The sequence below is a fragment of the Amphibalanus amphitrite genome, unplaced genomic scaffold (genome assembly GCF_019059575.1).
Source record: "Amphibalanus amphitrite isolate SeventyFive unplaced genomic scaffold, NRLGWU_Aamphi_draft 002057F_arrow, whole genome shotgun sequence".
NCBI classification, from domain to species: domain Eukaryota; kingdom Metazoa; phylum Arthropoda; class Thecostraca; order Balanomorpha; family Balanidae; genus Amphibalanus; species Amphibalanus amphitrite.
Window position 1 is genome coordinate 52111 of NW_024883550.1, and position 15753 is coordinate 67863.

At 49.0% G+C, this 15753-nt stretch overlaps 1 protein-coding gene across 1 annotated transcript in view; it reads left to right on the top strand.

The window, feature by feature from the left end:
* LOC122376221 (murinoglobulin-1-like) overlaps positions 1–15274 on the top strand; it is a 53003-nt gene extending 37729 nt beyond the window's left edge. Inside the window, exons 15-23 of the mRNA XM_043356006.1 lie at positions 3195–3377; positions 6595–6685; positions 8860–9059; positions 11805–11860; positions 12208–12340; positions 13502–13633; positions 14233–14288; positions 14820–14904; positions 15170–15274. Coding sequence (XP_043211941.1) covers positions 3195–3377; positions 6595–6685; positions 8860–9059; positions 11805–11860; positions 12208–12340; positions 13502–13633; positions 14233–14288; positions 14820–14904; positions 15170–15274 — 1041 coding nt within the window. The remainder of the gene's footprint in view (positions 1–3194; positions 3378–6594; positions 6686–8859; positions 9060–11804; positions 11861–12207; positions 12341–13501; positions 13634–14232; positions 14289–14819; positions 14905–15169) is intronic.
* The last annotated feature ends 479 nt before the right edge of the window (positions 15275–15753 follow it).

Below are 15753 nucleotides of genomic sequence, written 5' to 3' on the forward strand. Positions count from 1 at the left end.
GCGCTGACTGCACCTCCAGTGTTAGCCCTCCCTACGTTCCGTGGTACATTCGTCTTGTACACGGATGCATCCGACTCTGCAGTCGGTTCAGTGCTCGCGGAGCGGGTGGGTGACACGGAGAGAGTCATCGCCTACGACAGTAAGGTGCTGACAAAGCAACAGCGCAGATGGCCAACATATGATAAAGAACTCTGGGCCATCGTTCACGCCATCCGGCGATTCAACCAGTACACAGTTGGAGCAGAATTCGAAGTCGTGACCGATCACAAACCACTCACGGGTGTACCGGAGTCCATCAATGTGGAACGGGACGGGACGGGAAGACGTGGCCGGTGGGCCATCGAGCTGAGCTCTTACCAGTTCCGGGTGGTTGTCCGGCCGGGCCGTGATCACGGCAATGCCGATGCGATGTCCCGGCAGCGACCAGTCAACGTCAATATCTGGACGGGCAAGCGCAGCAAGTCCTGTCCCGCCGAAGCCGGTCAAGCACCCGTGCATACCGCAGCTACAAGAGCCCAAGAACCTGCTTCTGGTGAAGAGGAGAAATGTGTGGGGAAGACTCGAGGCGCTGCAGAACTTGACGACCAAGTCTGCGCACTGCCTACTGCGCCACCTAGTGCGAAGGATGACCAGGCGGGACGCCTAATCACTGGAGCACCAGGACAATCGGAGTTGCAGACGGCGCAACAAGAGGACGAGGTCCTCAGTGTCATGCGGGACGCCTGTCTGGGCAGTCGGGAACCACCGCCCGATCACCCTCTCGCCGAGTGGGAGCTACTGCGTGGAAGCTGGGCGCAGCTCGAAGTGCGGGAGGGCGTCCTCGGCATGAGGACGAAGTGGGGCTTCCGGGCCCTGGTCCCTGATTCGATGCGATCAAGAATCATGACGCTCGCCCATGACCATCCGACGTCCGCACACTTGGGACGGAGTCGAACAACGGAAAGAGTGCGACAGCGCTTCCTCTGGCCCGGCATGTTCGCGGACATCCGTCGGTACTGCAGCACGTGTGACCTTTGCCAACGGCGCCATCGCCCTGCACCGAAGAAACGGGCTCCTCTGGTAACGGAGGTCACGAGTCAACCATTCCGCAGAATTGCGATTGACATCACTGAGATGCCGGTGTCGGAGAATGGCAACCGATGTGCAGTAGTCATCATGGACTATTTTTCTAAATACGTCCGAGTGTACCCAGTCAGACGGCAGGATGCCGAAACCGTAACCACGGTGCTGTTGGATTGGGTTTACGACATGGGGGTGCCAGACAGGATTCACTCGGACCAAGGAGGCCAATTTGAGTCTGCATTGTTCCAGTGCATGTGCAAGCGACTGGGCATCCAGAAAACGCGTACAACGCCATATCACCCTGAGAGTGATGGTATGGTAGAGCGTTTTATGAGAACACTCAAAGACATGGTCGCCAAATACGTTGACCCTCAAGGAGCGAACTGGGACGCTGACATCAAGGCGTACTGCATGGCCTACAACACCTCTGTGCACAGCGTCACCGGATATTCCCCGTTCTTTCTGCTGCACGGATTCCACCCGAAAACGCCACTCGATGCGGTCATCAACCCTCCGGATCGGGCGGTAAATATCCGGTGCTACCTTGAAGAGCGTCTAAAGGCCATTTCAGAGGCTTATCAGACGACTATCAGGAAAACCCGGGCCAGTGCTACGGAGGCTGCGACCCGATTCAACCAGCGCGCGAGCGGAAAAGGGTTCGAGGCTGGTGACCGGGTATGGATTCGGGATAATAGGGTCTCGGTCGGCGGGAAGCCGAAACTGGGACTGTACTACAAAGGCCCGGGCACCATCATCGGCCGCCTCGGAGGAGAGAGAGGAGTAACGTACCTCGTCCGTGACGACAAGGGCAAGGAAAAGGCTCTGCACTTCAACCAGCTAAAGCCAGCTGTGGAACGGGAGTCCCACAAACAGGAAACGTCTGGAAGCACCCGGAGGGACGACGCATCGGACACAGCCACAGAAACGCGTCCCAGGAAGCAGACGGGGTCCGAGGAGACTGGACCGGATCCACTGGCGTTGTACTACCTCTGCCGGCGGGCCCGAGATCAGGTGGGGAATGGCGGTACATCTGTGCGGGGCGCGTATGTGACCAGGTCTGGCAGAGTGTCGCTCCCCCCAGATCGTTTTCAGTCCTAGGCCTCGGATGCTCTCGATGTGCATCACCAGTGTCTAAATCAGTTTGTATTTCCGGTCGCGTTCCGGTCGCGTAGTGTGTCGCGTTTCTTTGTTACTTGACCAAGTGGAAACGTTTCTTTTATGGGGGGAGGAGTGTTGGGATATTGTGACCGCGGACCGGCCGTGTGGGGCCGTGGAACAGGGCGGGGTCGGCGGCCCGGCCGTCCGGCCGGCGAGCCGCCTGACCGCCGCGCGGTCATCGCGCATGCGCTCTGTGCCGTGGTTATATAAGGGCGCGACCGTGACCAGACTGGGTCAGTCGGCGGGTCGCCGTGTCCGTGCTTGGTCTTCGGTCGCTGGAAGCACAATACACCGTGTCGTGGTATATGCAGCTTTACTTGGCCCTAACAGACCTAGGTTGACCTTGACCCTGACCTTGACACCTGTACATCGTCGAACAGCATGTTCCATGATAGGTGGGAGGTAAGACTGGCAAAAAAGGCCGAAATCAAGGTGTCAAAAGCTCACAAGGCCCATAGCAAACGCAAGATGTTGAGAATTGGCCATTTGGGTCATGACATGACCTGAAAAACAATGTCATATCTCCGAAACCAAAAATCACAGAAACTTGAAATTTTCAGTGGACATCAAAAAAGGATAGAGGAGCAGCTATACGAAAAATCAGCCTTCTAGCTTTAAAAATGTCGAGTGCAGAGCAGAAAGACTACCTGGGGGGGGGGGGGGTGGCAACCAAGGTGGCAACCCCCCCCCCCCCATGTGCGGGCGAGGGTTAAGTGTGGGCGGATGCATGTACCTACATACAATGTTAACTTCTTTTCCGTGTTTCCATAAAGCTGTTTTTAAAACGCGTAATGTTTCTTAGAATAATGACTCAGACAGTATGTACAATCTTATTCCCAAGCTGCTCCGTCGTCAAGTTAGATATGTGATGTCTCATCACCCCGCTCCTTCCCTGACTCTTCATTTCTCCATGCTGTCTCCAAGTTTCCTCCCTTTTTCTCATGCTGATCTGTATTCTCCAATCTCCGCTATAGGTAATAGCTCGCGACCGTGTGGTGGCCAGTCAGACGGCCGATCTGCGCTCAGAGGAGCTGATTCTGCACATGGTGCCCGAGATGAGTCCCAAGGCGCGCCTGCTCGTCTACAGCCAGCTCGAGAGTGGCGAGGTGATGGCAGACACCGTGGAGATGGATGTCGAGACCTGCTTCCCCAACGAGGCAAGTCGATGAGAGCGACGGAGAGGACAAATAAAACGTAGAATAAGACAAGCCATTAGCCGTTTTCACGATGCGTTAGGCGGCACGGGCGGACATCGATAGCAGCGCCTCTATCGGTCACTAGGGAAAGCTGGGCTGTAGGCGACAAAATACCGGCTGAGTTGTCACACGTTGAAAAGGTTTATAGCCATCCGTCTTGTGAAAAAGTTGAACTTTTGCCTTTAATATTTCTACAGGCAATTTTAGAAGTGTCTTCACATGGATTACAAAACCGTTTAGATTATTATATTCACTTCAAGTCTTCCCTATTGTTCTTGATGATGCGGGAACTATTTCTAATTAGTGTTTCTAGCTTAGTAAAAGAACATACTGTGCAAACGATGAAAGAAGCATAAATGGAAGATTTTAAATGCAATTTTCTCTAAGAATTAATGGTAAATTCTCTACATATCAAGGAAAAGGTGCATGCTAACTGATAATTTAAAGTTCTTGGGGCCAGTTGTTTTCTTCTTTTCTTACGTCGCCCCAATGGCCGCGAATACACTTGTGATAACGCCATCTGGTACACATTTGGTGCAAATTTGGTGCAGATTAGGTAAAGATTTGGTCAAATTAGGTTCAGTGTACCTCTTAGCAGGGGGATGTCGTCCCGGTTTTCCCCATGCATTATTCGCCAATCAGCTTAACACTACCAGTGACGTCACTGGTGGATCGCCAATCGGGGCCGTCCGGCCGGCCGGCCGGGCCCGTAGGCCAAACGCAGACGTTTTCAGAAAAGCGTAAGCCGTATAGATACAGTCGTGGATGGAGTTTTGCTGTGATTCGGCTCTCCAAGAGTGCTTCAGCGGACCAGGACCCGGATAAAGGTCATAGTGAACCGGCATCTGATAAAATCCGCTCACGGCTTAGCAGCCGACTTCAACTTCGATCCTTCGCCCTCGTAAAGCACAAAAGCTTGCCGGTCATTAATCCACCTGCATCTTCTCATCTGCTTAATGCCTATATCGACCAGCTACTGCAGCCGTTTTGGAGCGGCTCACGGCCAATAACACGCCGGGCGTGCGCTAGCCGCCGGTGCTAAGCGCTAACCATTGAGTGCGCGTGGCCGACTGCCGCCCCGATGGCGCTGGCCCCCGGCACCGACACCGGCGCGGCGCAGCTGACCCATTGGGGGGGGGGGGACTGCTAATTAGTTGAGCCGGAATTGGGATAGAAGCCGGTATGGGATTGGGATAGAAACTCAGCGAGACTGAGGGATTGTGTTGTGCCTTCGGTAGGCCCCCAAAAATCACCGGTGTAGTGCCCTCAGGGCCACCGGTTATGAAGCCTTTGGAGGCACTGGTGTGGGCCCTCAGAGGTAGGTACCGGTGTGAGGCCCTCGGAGGCATTGGTGCGGGGCCCCAGAGGTACCGCTGCGGGCCCTCTGAGGTGCTAGTGTGTGGCCCTCAGAGGCGCTGGTGAGGGTCCTCACAGTTGCCATTGTGGCCTGTGGGCCCTCAACTGCAGTGTGGGGTCATCACAGCCGGGTGCGGGACCCCTAGAGCTGCTGGCTCGAACCCTTTATAAGCCGACAGGGGCTCTCAGAGACCGACAAGGGGCCCTCAAGAGGCCTGCGGTGTCTTCAGGAGCCCTGTGGAGTCCTCAGAGACCAGCAAGGTACTCTCAGACGCCGGTGGGGGCCCTCAGAGTCGTCGCCGTCGGTGTGGGGTCCTCAAAAGTCACCGGTGAGTGGCCGTCCGATGCGAAGGTCCCGTCTTAGGCCGTAAGAGGCTCCGGCGTTGAGCCCTCAGAGCCGCCGATATATGGCCTTAAGAACAGACTTGTGCCGTGACCAAAAATCAAGATCCAGGATCCTCAAGGTCCCACGGCAAATTCAATTTCTAGAAGAAGCACTGGTTTGGGCCTTTGGAACTTCATTCAGGGATGCTGGTTGAACTCAGAGGTGCCAGTGTGGGGCCCTCAGCTGGGCACCGGTTTGGGGCTTTCACAGCCACCGGTGAGGGCCCTCGCAGGCGCCGTTGTGGGGGCCTTCAACCATTGGTTTAGGGGGTCATCACAGGCGTGTGTGGAACCCTTAGAGCTGCTGGTCCCTGATAGGCCGGTAAGGGCCCTCAGAGGCCGGCAAGTAGCCCTCAGAGGTCGCCAATGGGCCCTGAGAGGCCGGCAAGGGGCCCTCAAATGCCGACAAGGAACAATAAAAAGCCGGTGTGTGGCTCTTATGGAGAGAAGTGTGGCTATTCGGAGCACATAAGGTATTCTTTCGAGCCCTGTGGGGCCCTTCTGAGTCGAAAATGCCAGCGTGGACCCTCAGCCGCCAACTGGCGTCGCATGCGACGCCAAGGGGGCCCTGCAGGGCCCCTCGGGCCCGAGAGGCCCCCTCGGGCCCGAGAGGCCCCCTCGGGCCCGAGAGGCCCCCTGATCCGATGGGGGCACGTGCCCCCTGCCCCCCCCCCTCCGGGTACAGATAGAGAATGCAATCGGCGGTGCGGGACACAACAATTGAAATAGTTCCTTCTCCCGTCGCGAGGTCGCCCATCCGACCCATATCCCAAGATTGTCAACCGTGGGGCTCGGGTCGGCAATGTATCCGCAAGGAAATCAGCTTTAGGTGGGTAAAAAAGTTATTAAGGGTCATAAGTTGTCGTTACGTTCAGTAATAACAACGATGAAGTGCCAAATGTACCCGACGTACGGCTTGGAGCCGGGCGCCGCGCGGTCTCCACCAGTGACGTCACGCTAATGCTTAGCGACCGGTCCATTGGAAATTGCGGGATGATTCTACCTCTCTTATACGGCCTTGCCTCTTAGAAGCTATCAGCTAGGGTTGCGCTAATTGCTTACATATATGCCCGGTTTGTCATATTTTCAGAGAGTATCATCGATTTAAACACTGAAATAAATTCATAAAATGAAGATATTTGCTGTAAAAGAGATTAGGTGCAGATTTGGTCAAATTGGGTTCATTCGCCGGATAGCCCGTCGTGAAAACGGCTTTTATCGAGCTAACTATAGCACAGCTTCTTGTTTGATGACAAAATGACAGATCAGAGTTTAATTTAAAACCCATTAAAATAGTTTTCTTAAAGCAATATTCACACGCAAAAAAAGATCAGATATTTGGGGTTAACCTTTGTCGCCTGACGCTGGTGCAGTGCAGCCGATCTCTGACCTGTAGGTATAGGTGCCAGTAGGTTGACAGACTTATTGTCTCCGGTAGATGACAGTCGACTGGACTGCCAGCAACGCTGCGCCCGACACAGCCGCTGACCTGATAGTCACCGCCGAGCCCCACTCACGGTGCACCATTGGTGAGTGGCGGGTAGTGACGTCAGCTAGAGAATATCGGAATACCGATACCAAACGAAATACCGTCCAAAGCCATTGGAATACACCGAAACTGAACCAACTTGGAAATATGAGGAAAATGTCAATTTATTAGTTTTTACAAAATTTACTGCCTCTTACGTTACATTAGCGAGGATTCAAAATACCAACAAAATACTAAAAACATTATGATTGGAGTACCAAATATAGCAAGTCGGTATTGGTTTGGTATCTGTGTAACAAAAAGCTGGTATCCGATTGACATCTCTATTGGCAAGTGCCGTGATCCGAAGACAGCCACCCAACTATTCTGATCACACCAAACATTCACTTTGGTTCCACTCTCTTTTCACTTTTTGGGTATCTCAATTTGTCAGCCCAGCACTCTGATTTGTAGCCTTTTTGAAATTATTTAGTTGTTCCACCTGTCTGATTTGGTAGCCCCATCTATTTTTTTTGTCCACTTTGGTAGCATCAGCCTTCCAATGCGGTATCGTTAGCTCTGACTGTCCCGTGTGATCAAATTCGTTTTGATTCGCTGATTCGCTATCCCAAGCTCACTGAGAAAAATCCTGACTCCGCATGACAACCCCAGGGGGAGTTCACCAAAACGACACCCCAAAACTCCCAGGTGGTACTCCTCATTACACCCCCTCCAAAACTCTCCATTACACCCCAAAACTTCCCTCGAGAAACTCTCTGTAACTCTCCCTACCGTTTTAGAAAACTCTCCATTACTCTCCCTTACCCTATCAAAACAAACAACATACTCCCTGAAACTCCCTTCCATTACTCTCAATGACTCTCCTACTGCCTCATAATTACTCCCGATTACTCCATTCCATTATTCCCCAAAACTCCGTTTACAGCTTCATGGTATACTTCTTGTTACTCCCCATCAAACCCACCCAAACTTCCCATCACTCCACTCCAGCCCCTCCCCCCCCCCCCGAAAATAAATATTGGACGAATAGCGTAACCACCCAAAGCTCGTGTACCGAAGTACAGATAAAAAATATATTTCAAGAAATGTGTATTCATAGTCCGGGGCGGTGGGAGGCTTAAAAAAACTAACAAACGCTTTCGACATCCCGCCGCGGCACGCTCTCCGGGGATCTCACTCCATATGCTTCACGGTCGCGAGTTTTGATGTTAAGAATCCAAAAGGCGGCCTACCACAGCGGGAATGCTTGGTCTGGTGGTGCCGCTACCCTACCACCTCCTGGGCCTCGACGAATACTGCGTCTTCTTCGTCCGGCTCTCCTTTCACGATGGTGGGATGGATATTTTGATGGCCTCCGTTGGCTTCCGACGTGTCTTGCGGGATTGCAGGCTCTCCAGCTCATCCCCTGCAAAATGTTAATGACCATGAAATTATAGGTACACTTAACATTGCGTGGGAGGAATGGAGGAGAAAGAAAAAAGAGAAGGAGGGAAATAATGAAGGAGAAAGGGACGGATGAAGGAAGGAAGGAAGGAAAAAAGGAAGAAAGAAAGGGAGAGAGAGGGGAGGGAAAGAGGGAGTGAGGAAGGAAGCGAGGAAAGATGGAAGGAAGAAATCCATCAAGAACATGGGGTTACCATATGTTCTCATCACAGCATTATAACACTTTACACTATAAAAGCATGATGAGAAATACAGCTAAGCTTACCTTTAAATCCAAAGTAAGGTCCAATTATCCGTCACTGTATAGGTCAGGTCCGTCTAAGTCAACACGCTCTTCACTAGCACCTCGCCCGCCGTGCCGCACAACGTGATGTGTACTAAGCGCAAAAGATGGCGGTCACCGCGGCAGCCTCGCGACGTATGCTAAAACCCCTTCGTAACTCCCCTTTTACTCCTGTCGGAACGTTCGGGAAAGGTTTTTTCGGGAGTAATGTAGAGTTGCGTCACAGAGTTATGGGGTGTCACACATGGAGTCATTTCGCCATCCATTAAGAACTCTTGAAAACTCTTTCGCAAAATGAGGAAGGCTCGAATTTACCCTAGAACACACTCGATAACTCTGCTGGAAAGGGAGTTATCAATGGTTTTAAGGAGTTTTCAGGGGAGCATTTTCAAGAGTTTTGACCCATATGGAGTCAATTTTTTTCTCAGTGCTGTCTGTTTTATTATAGCACCTGTCCAATTAGAAATAACCTAACATCACTTTTTCAGCTGTCAAGGACTCCGGTGTGGGCTTAAGGAGGAGGGGTCGTCAACCCTACGAGCTGACGCGGGAGAGAACGCTGAGCGTTTTCAGCAGACTGCATGGTGACCTGGAAGACACATTCCTCGCAGCCGGGGGGTGGCTAGGGAATATGATGGTCCCACCACCCTACCGAGATCAGACGGCATACACCGGCCGCGATGAACCGGTAAGTTTGATATAAATCAGAAACGGCCACGGGCGAACGGTGACCAAATAGTGTTATAACCAGGTCTGCGGAGTCGATGGATTTTTGGTGACTCTGACTTCGGCTCAGACTCTGATTTCAAACATTGACTCAGTTTCCGACTCCGACCCCCGCTAAGACTCCGAACAACAATGCTCTTTAACCCTCGCCCGTCCAGGGAATTTTTTCATAACACGGACGGCCATGGGGGGGGGGGGGGGTACGTAGTAAAGGAATCTTGGGGGGTACGACCCTCCTCCTAGAAATGGACTCCTATATCACTTAGAAACACGAAATTTACAGGGTAGATGAAGCCATAAAAAAATCACGCCCTTGTGCAAAGTTGGTGGTTCTAGTTTGATTTTTGGTCTTTCTTTTGCGAAGCATAAATGTAAAAATTTCGCTAAAACACGTCAAAAGTTTTTGCCTCTAACTGTTGACCTGGGAGGCATAGGAAAAACAAAATTACAAGTGAACTCAGTACTTCAATGCGCATCGAATGGTATACTTTTTTATACCAGATTAACCTGTGCTCTGCTGGGGTGAGAGGTCTTTGAACCCCCGTCCCCCCGATTTTTTGCGATTATCCTAAAAAACGCGGCGGGAACCTAAGGTGAGTTAAATTTTGCAATTTCTCCATGATAAGTTAACAGGAGACATTTGAAAGGCGCTCCTTTTGGACGAACGTCATTCTTAACACTTAAAGTGACCATCCCACCTTAACATTAGTTTTGGGTTGAGATAGCCGAAATGGGGTCCCTGGCTTGCACTTACCGGTTTGAGCACTTACAAGTCACAACATCGAGAAATGCCTCAAATTGAAAATATCTTGCTTCAAAGTTGCAGCACTTGGATTCAGAGGGTCTAATGTATTTGAATGGTCCCTCTGAATGTGTGACGTCAGCGCAGATCTAACGATTTTAAATCTTTTACTAAAACGTTTGGTAGCACGCGGTGGTATATGCTGCTTTGCACGCAATAAGTGCCGCACTTTCAGCTGCCAAGCTATTGCTTCCAAAAAAAGTCGCTAGGAACAGCGGAGATAAAAAGTTAAAGTCTAATATCTTTAAAACCGGTGAATATTTTTCGGTGAAATTTGGTGGATATTCGTTTTCACTCTTTCTGAACCAAGCGACATCACTTTCATGCCAACTCATTAAAGGGAGGGTCAAGAGCCGCTGGGAGGTGGAGGGCATAATGTTGCCCCCTTACTTTTTGTGTGATGTTTCCGAAATCTGATTAGACATGAATTTGAAAATTGGTATAACTTTAAATTAATACCTACCTAGGCCATATTTGAAAAAAAATGTTTGTGTTTTTAGCCCTTAACCCTATTCCTGGCGGGGGGGGCCTCAGGAGCCCCCCCTGAGGTTTTTTGGTTATATCTCCCAAACGCGTTGAGCTAGGAAGCTCAAATTTTCTGACTTTTCCTAAAAGGCTTCTACGCAACATGTCTGAAAATTTTGAGTTGATCTGACCTCAGGTCAGGTCACCAGAGGCGGTTTGGTGACCCTACCTCAGAAAAGTTTGCAATCACGCCAGAGCTAGAGTTTTTGACCGATCAATTTCTTCTCTTCAGGGTTTAGTTAGGGTACCAGTATGTGCAATTTGTATATCTCGGAATTTTGATATCGGTGACCTAAGGTCAGGTCAATTTCGCGACCTCCCCATTATAAGTCAATGGGGGAAAAATCAACTCCCTGTTTTTACCACTAAAACGGGTCGGAATGGCCCCATATACCATACATGACTTCATATACGATCAACCTTCACTACCTTGAGGTCTGTTTTGCTGTTGGGCAGCTGTGAGGTCATGTGACGTCATCAAAGGTCACCAAAGGTTTTTGGCCAATAACTCCGTACAGGAACAAGATACAGACGCGTGGATGGTCTCATTGTGTTCAGCTCGTCAAGACGCATCGAATGATATACATGATGACCTCGAGGTCACGTGACCTGAGGTCAACCTTTGACCTTGACCTTTCGAGGTCAACATATATAGCATTCGATGCGGATTGACGAGAGGAACACGATGATGCCCTTAGTTTGTTCCTATCTTGACTAATTCGAAAGTTATTCGAGAAAAACTCTCTCCATATCTAGTGCCGCCATTTTGACTTTTTCGACCCCTGTGACGTCATCTTTGACCTGACCTGAAAATGACCTTAGTAAAAATTGTAGATCTTGGCCGTGCGTATCCGATGCCGTTTACCGCTTGTCGCTATCTTGCTTCGTTCTCGAGATCTCAGGGGGGGGGGGCCGAATCGGCCCCCCCCCGCCAGTTTCTTGTCCCGGCGGAGCCCGCCAGGAATAGGGTTAAGATGACATCACAATGACGCCATACAGCTAATGTTTATTTTTATATATTTTTTTTTTGCTCTAGCTTTACTGGACTAAAAGTTATAAGCGAAAAACCTTTGGCGTGTTTCAATGAAATTTTTACATTTATATTCCCCACTCCACCCCACCCCCAAATAATGACCTAGAATCACCGAATTAGCACCGGGACGAGTTTTCTTACAGGTGCACCTACCCTGTAAATGTGGTGTTTCTAAGTATCATATGAGCCAATCGCCAAGGGGAATCGTACCTGGCCGTCCGCGTTATAAAAAAGGTCCTGGCCTGGCGCGGGTTTAATCATGTACATTTGTACATTTATGTACACTTATGCGCTGACGGAGTATCGACCAACAGAGTGTGTTTGAATATGTTGTTAACTCTTTTCAGGACGTGAAGGAATATTGCGCAGCCCTAGAACAGAAGCTCTTCGAGTCGCTGATAAGGTTGGTCTTAAACTGATGTATGTACCCGATGCATTGTATGATGATGCTCGACATTTTAGTACATTTTAAATACACATGCGTCATACGAGAGCATGAATAAATTCAATAGTATCTAAAATGTTTTGCAAAAAATGAAAAAAAAAAATAAAGCAAACGCTCTGTGATCGCCGTGTCTTCCGAACCGCAATTGATGTCATATCATTGTCAATCAATTGATGCCGAGTTAATTGACATGGGGTACTGCATGCCTGAATTACGTAAAATCGGCGACCAGCATTTGAGCTCCGAGTTCTGACCTCCGACTGGGGCTGTATGTGACCTTTGGCCATTTCCTGCCACCTGGATAGAGCGGGAGTGAATCGTACAAGTCTGGACAATCTGGTCAAGGGCTTCAAGGAGCAATATGGTTATGTGGATAAGGATGACGTCACACGGGTTTTCTCCCTGCACCCGAACGCCGACGCTGCGGACGTCTTCAGGGTATGGATTATACATGGGACAGAACCGAAGGAAGGCCACCATGTTTACGGTATTTTGCGTGCAATGTGTGACTATGTATGTTGCGACTCGTAAGCATTGCATATGTTATGGTCATCATCTTTTATTTTAAACCTTATCCACCAACCAATGTTGGTCTGGTCAATAATGTTAGTAAAAACTTAACCCGACCCGCGCCATGCTGAAAGCGCCGTTTTCACGCCCCCTCAGTGTTTTCATAATTCGTAAATATCTCATAAAATATTTATAAAAATATTTCATAAATATCTCAAAAACGTGGTACACCTGTTCATGCCTCTTTTCCTGTATGTCTGTTCTGTGATTTTATATGATTTTTTGAACATATGCCGTTTTTGGTCGAAAACTCAGAAATCATGACGTCACTAAAACCTCGATATCTCAAAAATTTTCCGACCGATTTTTTTGAAACTTTGTCACAATCACAATAAACTTCAATCAATTTCCTACAGGCACCCAAAATTTGGCGCGCCTGCGGCGCGCCGTTTGGCCCAGCGAAAAAAGTGGGGGCGTTTAACGCCCCCCCCCTCCCAGCAGCTCGCGGGTTAACAGCCAACGATGTGTTTGGATGCCACACAGATCTGCAAATAAATAAAATAAATAAATAAATAAATAAATAAGAGTGTTTGATCGATATCCCTCCAAAAGAGGCGCATTTCAATTTTCTCTATACCTAAGGGAGAGGTCGCAAAATTGAACTGACCTTTTGTCTCAGGTATCAAAATTCCGGGATAAACATGTTATACATACGGTTTCTCTGACCAGTCGCTGAAAGTTTCAAAGCGATCGTTCAGTCGGTGTAGCTACAGCGAGCCTTTGAACTTCTTCTGAGGTGAGGTCACTTGACGTGATCTGGTAACCTGACCTTGAACGACCTGGATCTGAAATTTTCACATTATTGTGAGGGCAAGATGCATAAGCGCAGCTATTTTTGAGATATTTGCGAAATACTTGAGGGAGGGTGCGTAAAAGTCCCCCAGCACGGCGCGGTTAAAAGATCGAAGTCACCAATCAGCCGAACTCTACCTTACTGTAGCTGCCTAAAATTCAGTCAGAAGTCAGTCACCATCCGATGACAGCATTATCCGCGGATCCATCGAGTGACAGGTGTGCTTTGTCTCGCAGTACGCTGGAATGGTACCTCTGGCCAACAGGGGACTGCGCTACTCGCCCTGTGTCAAGGATGAGTTGGAGTCGTGGCACCTCGGCATCCCAACGCGCCACAAGCGGGAATCCCCGCTGATACAGGAGCGTCCGGTCAGTCGGAGGGTGCTCCTATAGGACTATAGGTGGCTGATGGCAGAGGCGGGTCTAGCTCAGAGTTTTTTTTTTTGGGGGGGGGGGGGGGCAAACCAAAACAATTTATCGATTCTTTCCATGCCTCGTCCATAGGCGTAATGTTAAAATTATGCCGTTTGGGAGGGGCAAATGCCCATTTCGCCCCCCTGGATCCGCCACTGGCTAATGGATTTAATGATAGTTTTGTTTGTAGTGCTCGCTAAAGATGAAATTTTGTAATGCACAGCGTTATATATAGCGTATATAAGCTTTATATAAACATTAGGCTTGTGTACAGTTGACTACAGAATGATGTTGGGCGGAATAAGTCGCCTGGAGTGGTAGGCTGTGCCGCGTCACACGAGCTGAGTGACACAGTTTAGTGTTGTGCCACAACACTCACCACAAATACGGTTAATTGCGTAGGCAAATGAAAGAATGAAATGGAAGATCTAAAGTATGAGAAGGATCTTTTCTTATGAGGAATGGAACATCATTCTGTAGTCAACTGTGCATGTTTGTATTGTTATCCTCTCGATTATTTCCAATACGATCCGACGTGTGTTGTTTTGTTTCAGAGTCATTTTTATGATGCGAGGGAGAACGTGATTTACTACGAGACGCAAACATTGGAGTGAGTATTCAGCAATAATAGCTCGTATTACGGTGGCTCTACTCATAGACATGAAAAGAAATATTTTAGATTGTTACGCTGCACTGGCTCGTTGACTTCAAAACGCTTATTACTTTATTTAGCGAAATTGTCATATTCTTATCGTGGATGGTCCTTTACTGGTTACCAAACGCTAGTCACGAGTAAAGGCTTCGAGAGAATCAATTTAATTTGACTGTTTGTGGCTAGTGCCCGGCCTTCGTCAGCTAAGTGGCTTATTATTTAGTGTGCCACAATGCGTTTACATCGCATTGTCAAGGTACAATGTTTGTGGAATAGATAATAATAACATGTATATTGTATGATCTATACAAAAATATAGAAAAATGTTCGTGAATAAATTTTCATGATCTTTGTCTAAAAAATAATGTAAATGACTTTGATATAATTGAATGTAAATCATGCAAATGATTGCAGTTCGATTTCTTGTCATGCAATATGCCTATTCCTGTTAATTTATTTCTTGTGACGTGCTGAATGTGTGACTTTTAGTGAGCGAGGAAAAGGTCACGTGACTTTACGGCTACCCGGCCGAGCTACAAGATGGGTGGCAACAGCTACCTGTACCCACCCCCAGGTCAGAACGTGGGATCAAAGGTCAAGGTCAATACATTGAGGTCACCAGTTCAATGTCAATTGGGGTCACAAGGTTGGGCTCAGATCAATCTTTTGAGCCCCATCCATGTGTTATTTCATATCACAACACAAATTATTTCATATCAGCAGCTGTTCCATCTTCAGCCGTTCCATCTGTACTGACTAACTAGTGCATCAAAACCTATAAAAAAGCGGACATCATTTGTTCAACGTCATCAGTGTTCTTTGCCTCTGTGCCTTTGCAGAAGGGTTTCGGCATTTCTGAGAAGGTGCCCATTAGGGCGTCCAAACTGCTCTTTGCCGAAATGTCCATTCCACACTCTGTGAAAGCTGGGGAGCTTCTTATCTGATCACCTCTGTTCCGTCGTGTTCATCCTCAGGATAGTCAAATCCTCCTCCACGTCCTAAAGTCCCTGGCCCGGGCTGGACGGGCAATTTTATCCCATGCGGGAAGCTTCCCTTTAATAGGAGCACACCCGTAACCGGGTGCAGTGAGTGTTAGGGGGCTAGGTGGTCTGCCCAGTGTGGCTTCTGGAGATAAGCCCCCGACGATTCACTAGGGTGCCCGCCCTGATCAATGTCTCCCTCTTTTTCCTATCATCCTTCCGGCTATGGAATGGTCTTATTAGACCGAAAGAGCCTAGCCGAGCAAAGCAAAACACTGACAGATGCTACTGATGAATTTCGTTCGGTATTTTAGCGCCCTGTTGGAGGATGTGCTAAAATTGATGGGACCTTCAAACGGAATATGTTTTAATGATGGTGAATCATGAAGTGAACTGATGTGCAAACTGCAGCAGCGCTCAAATGTAGTCACATCAAATGTAGT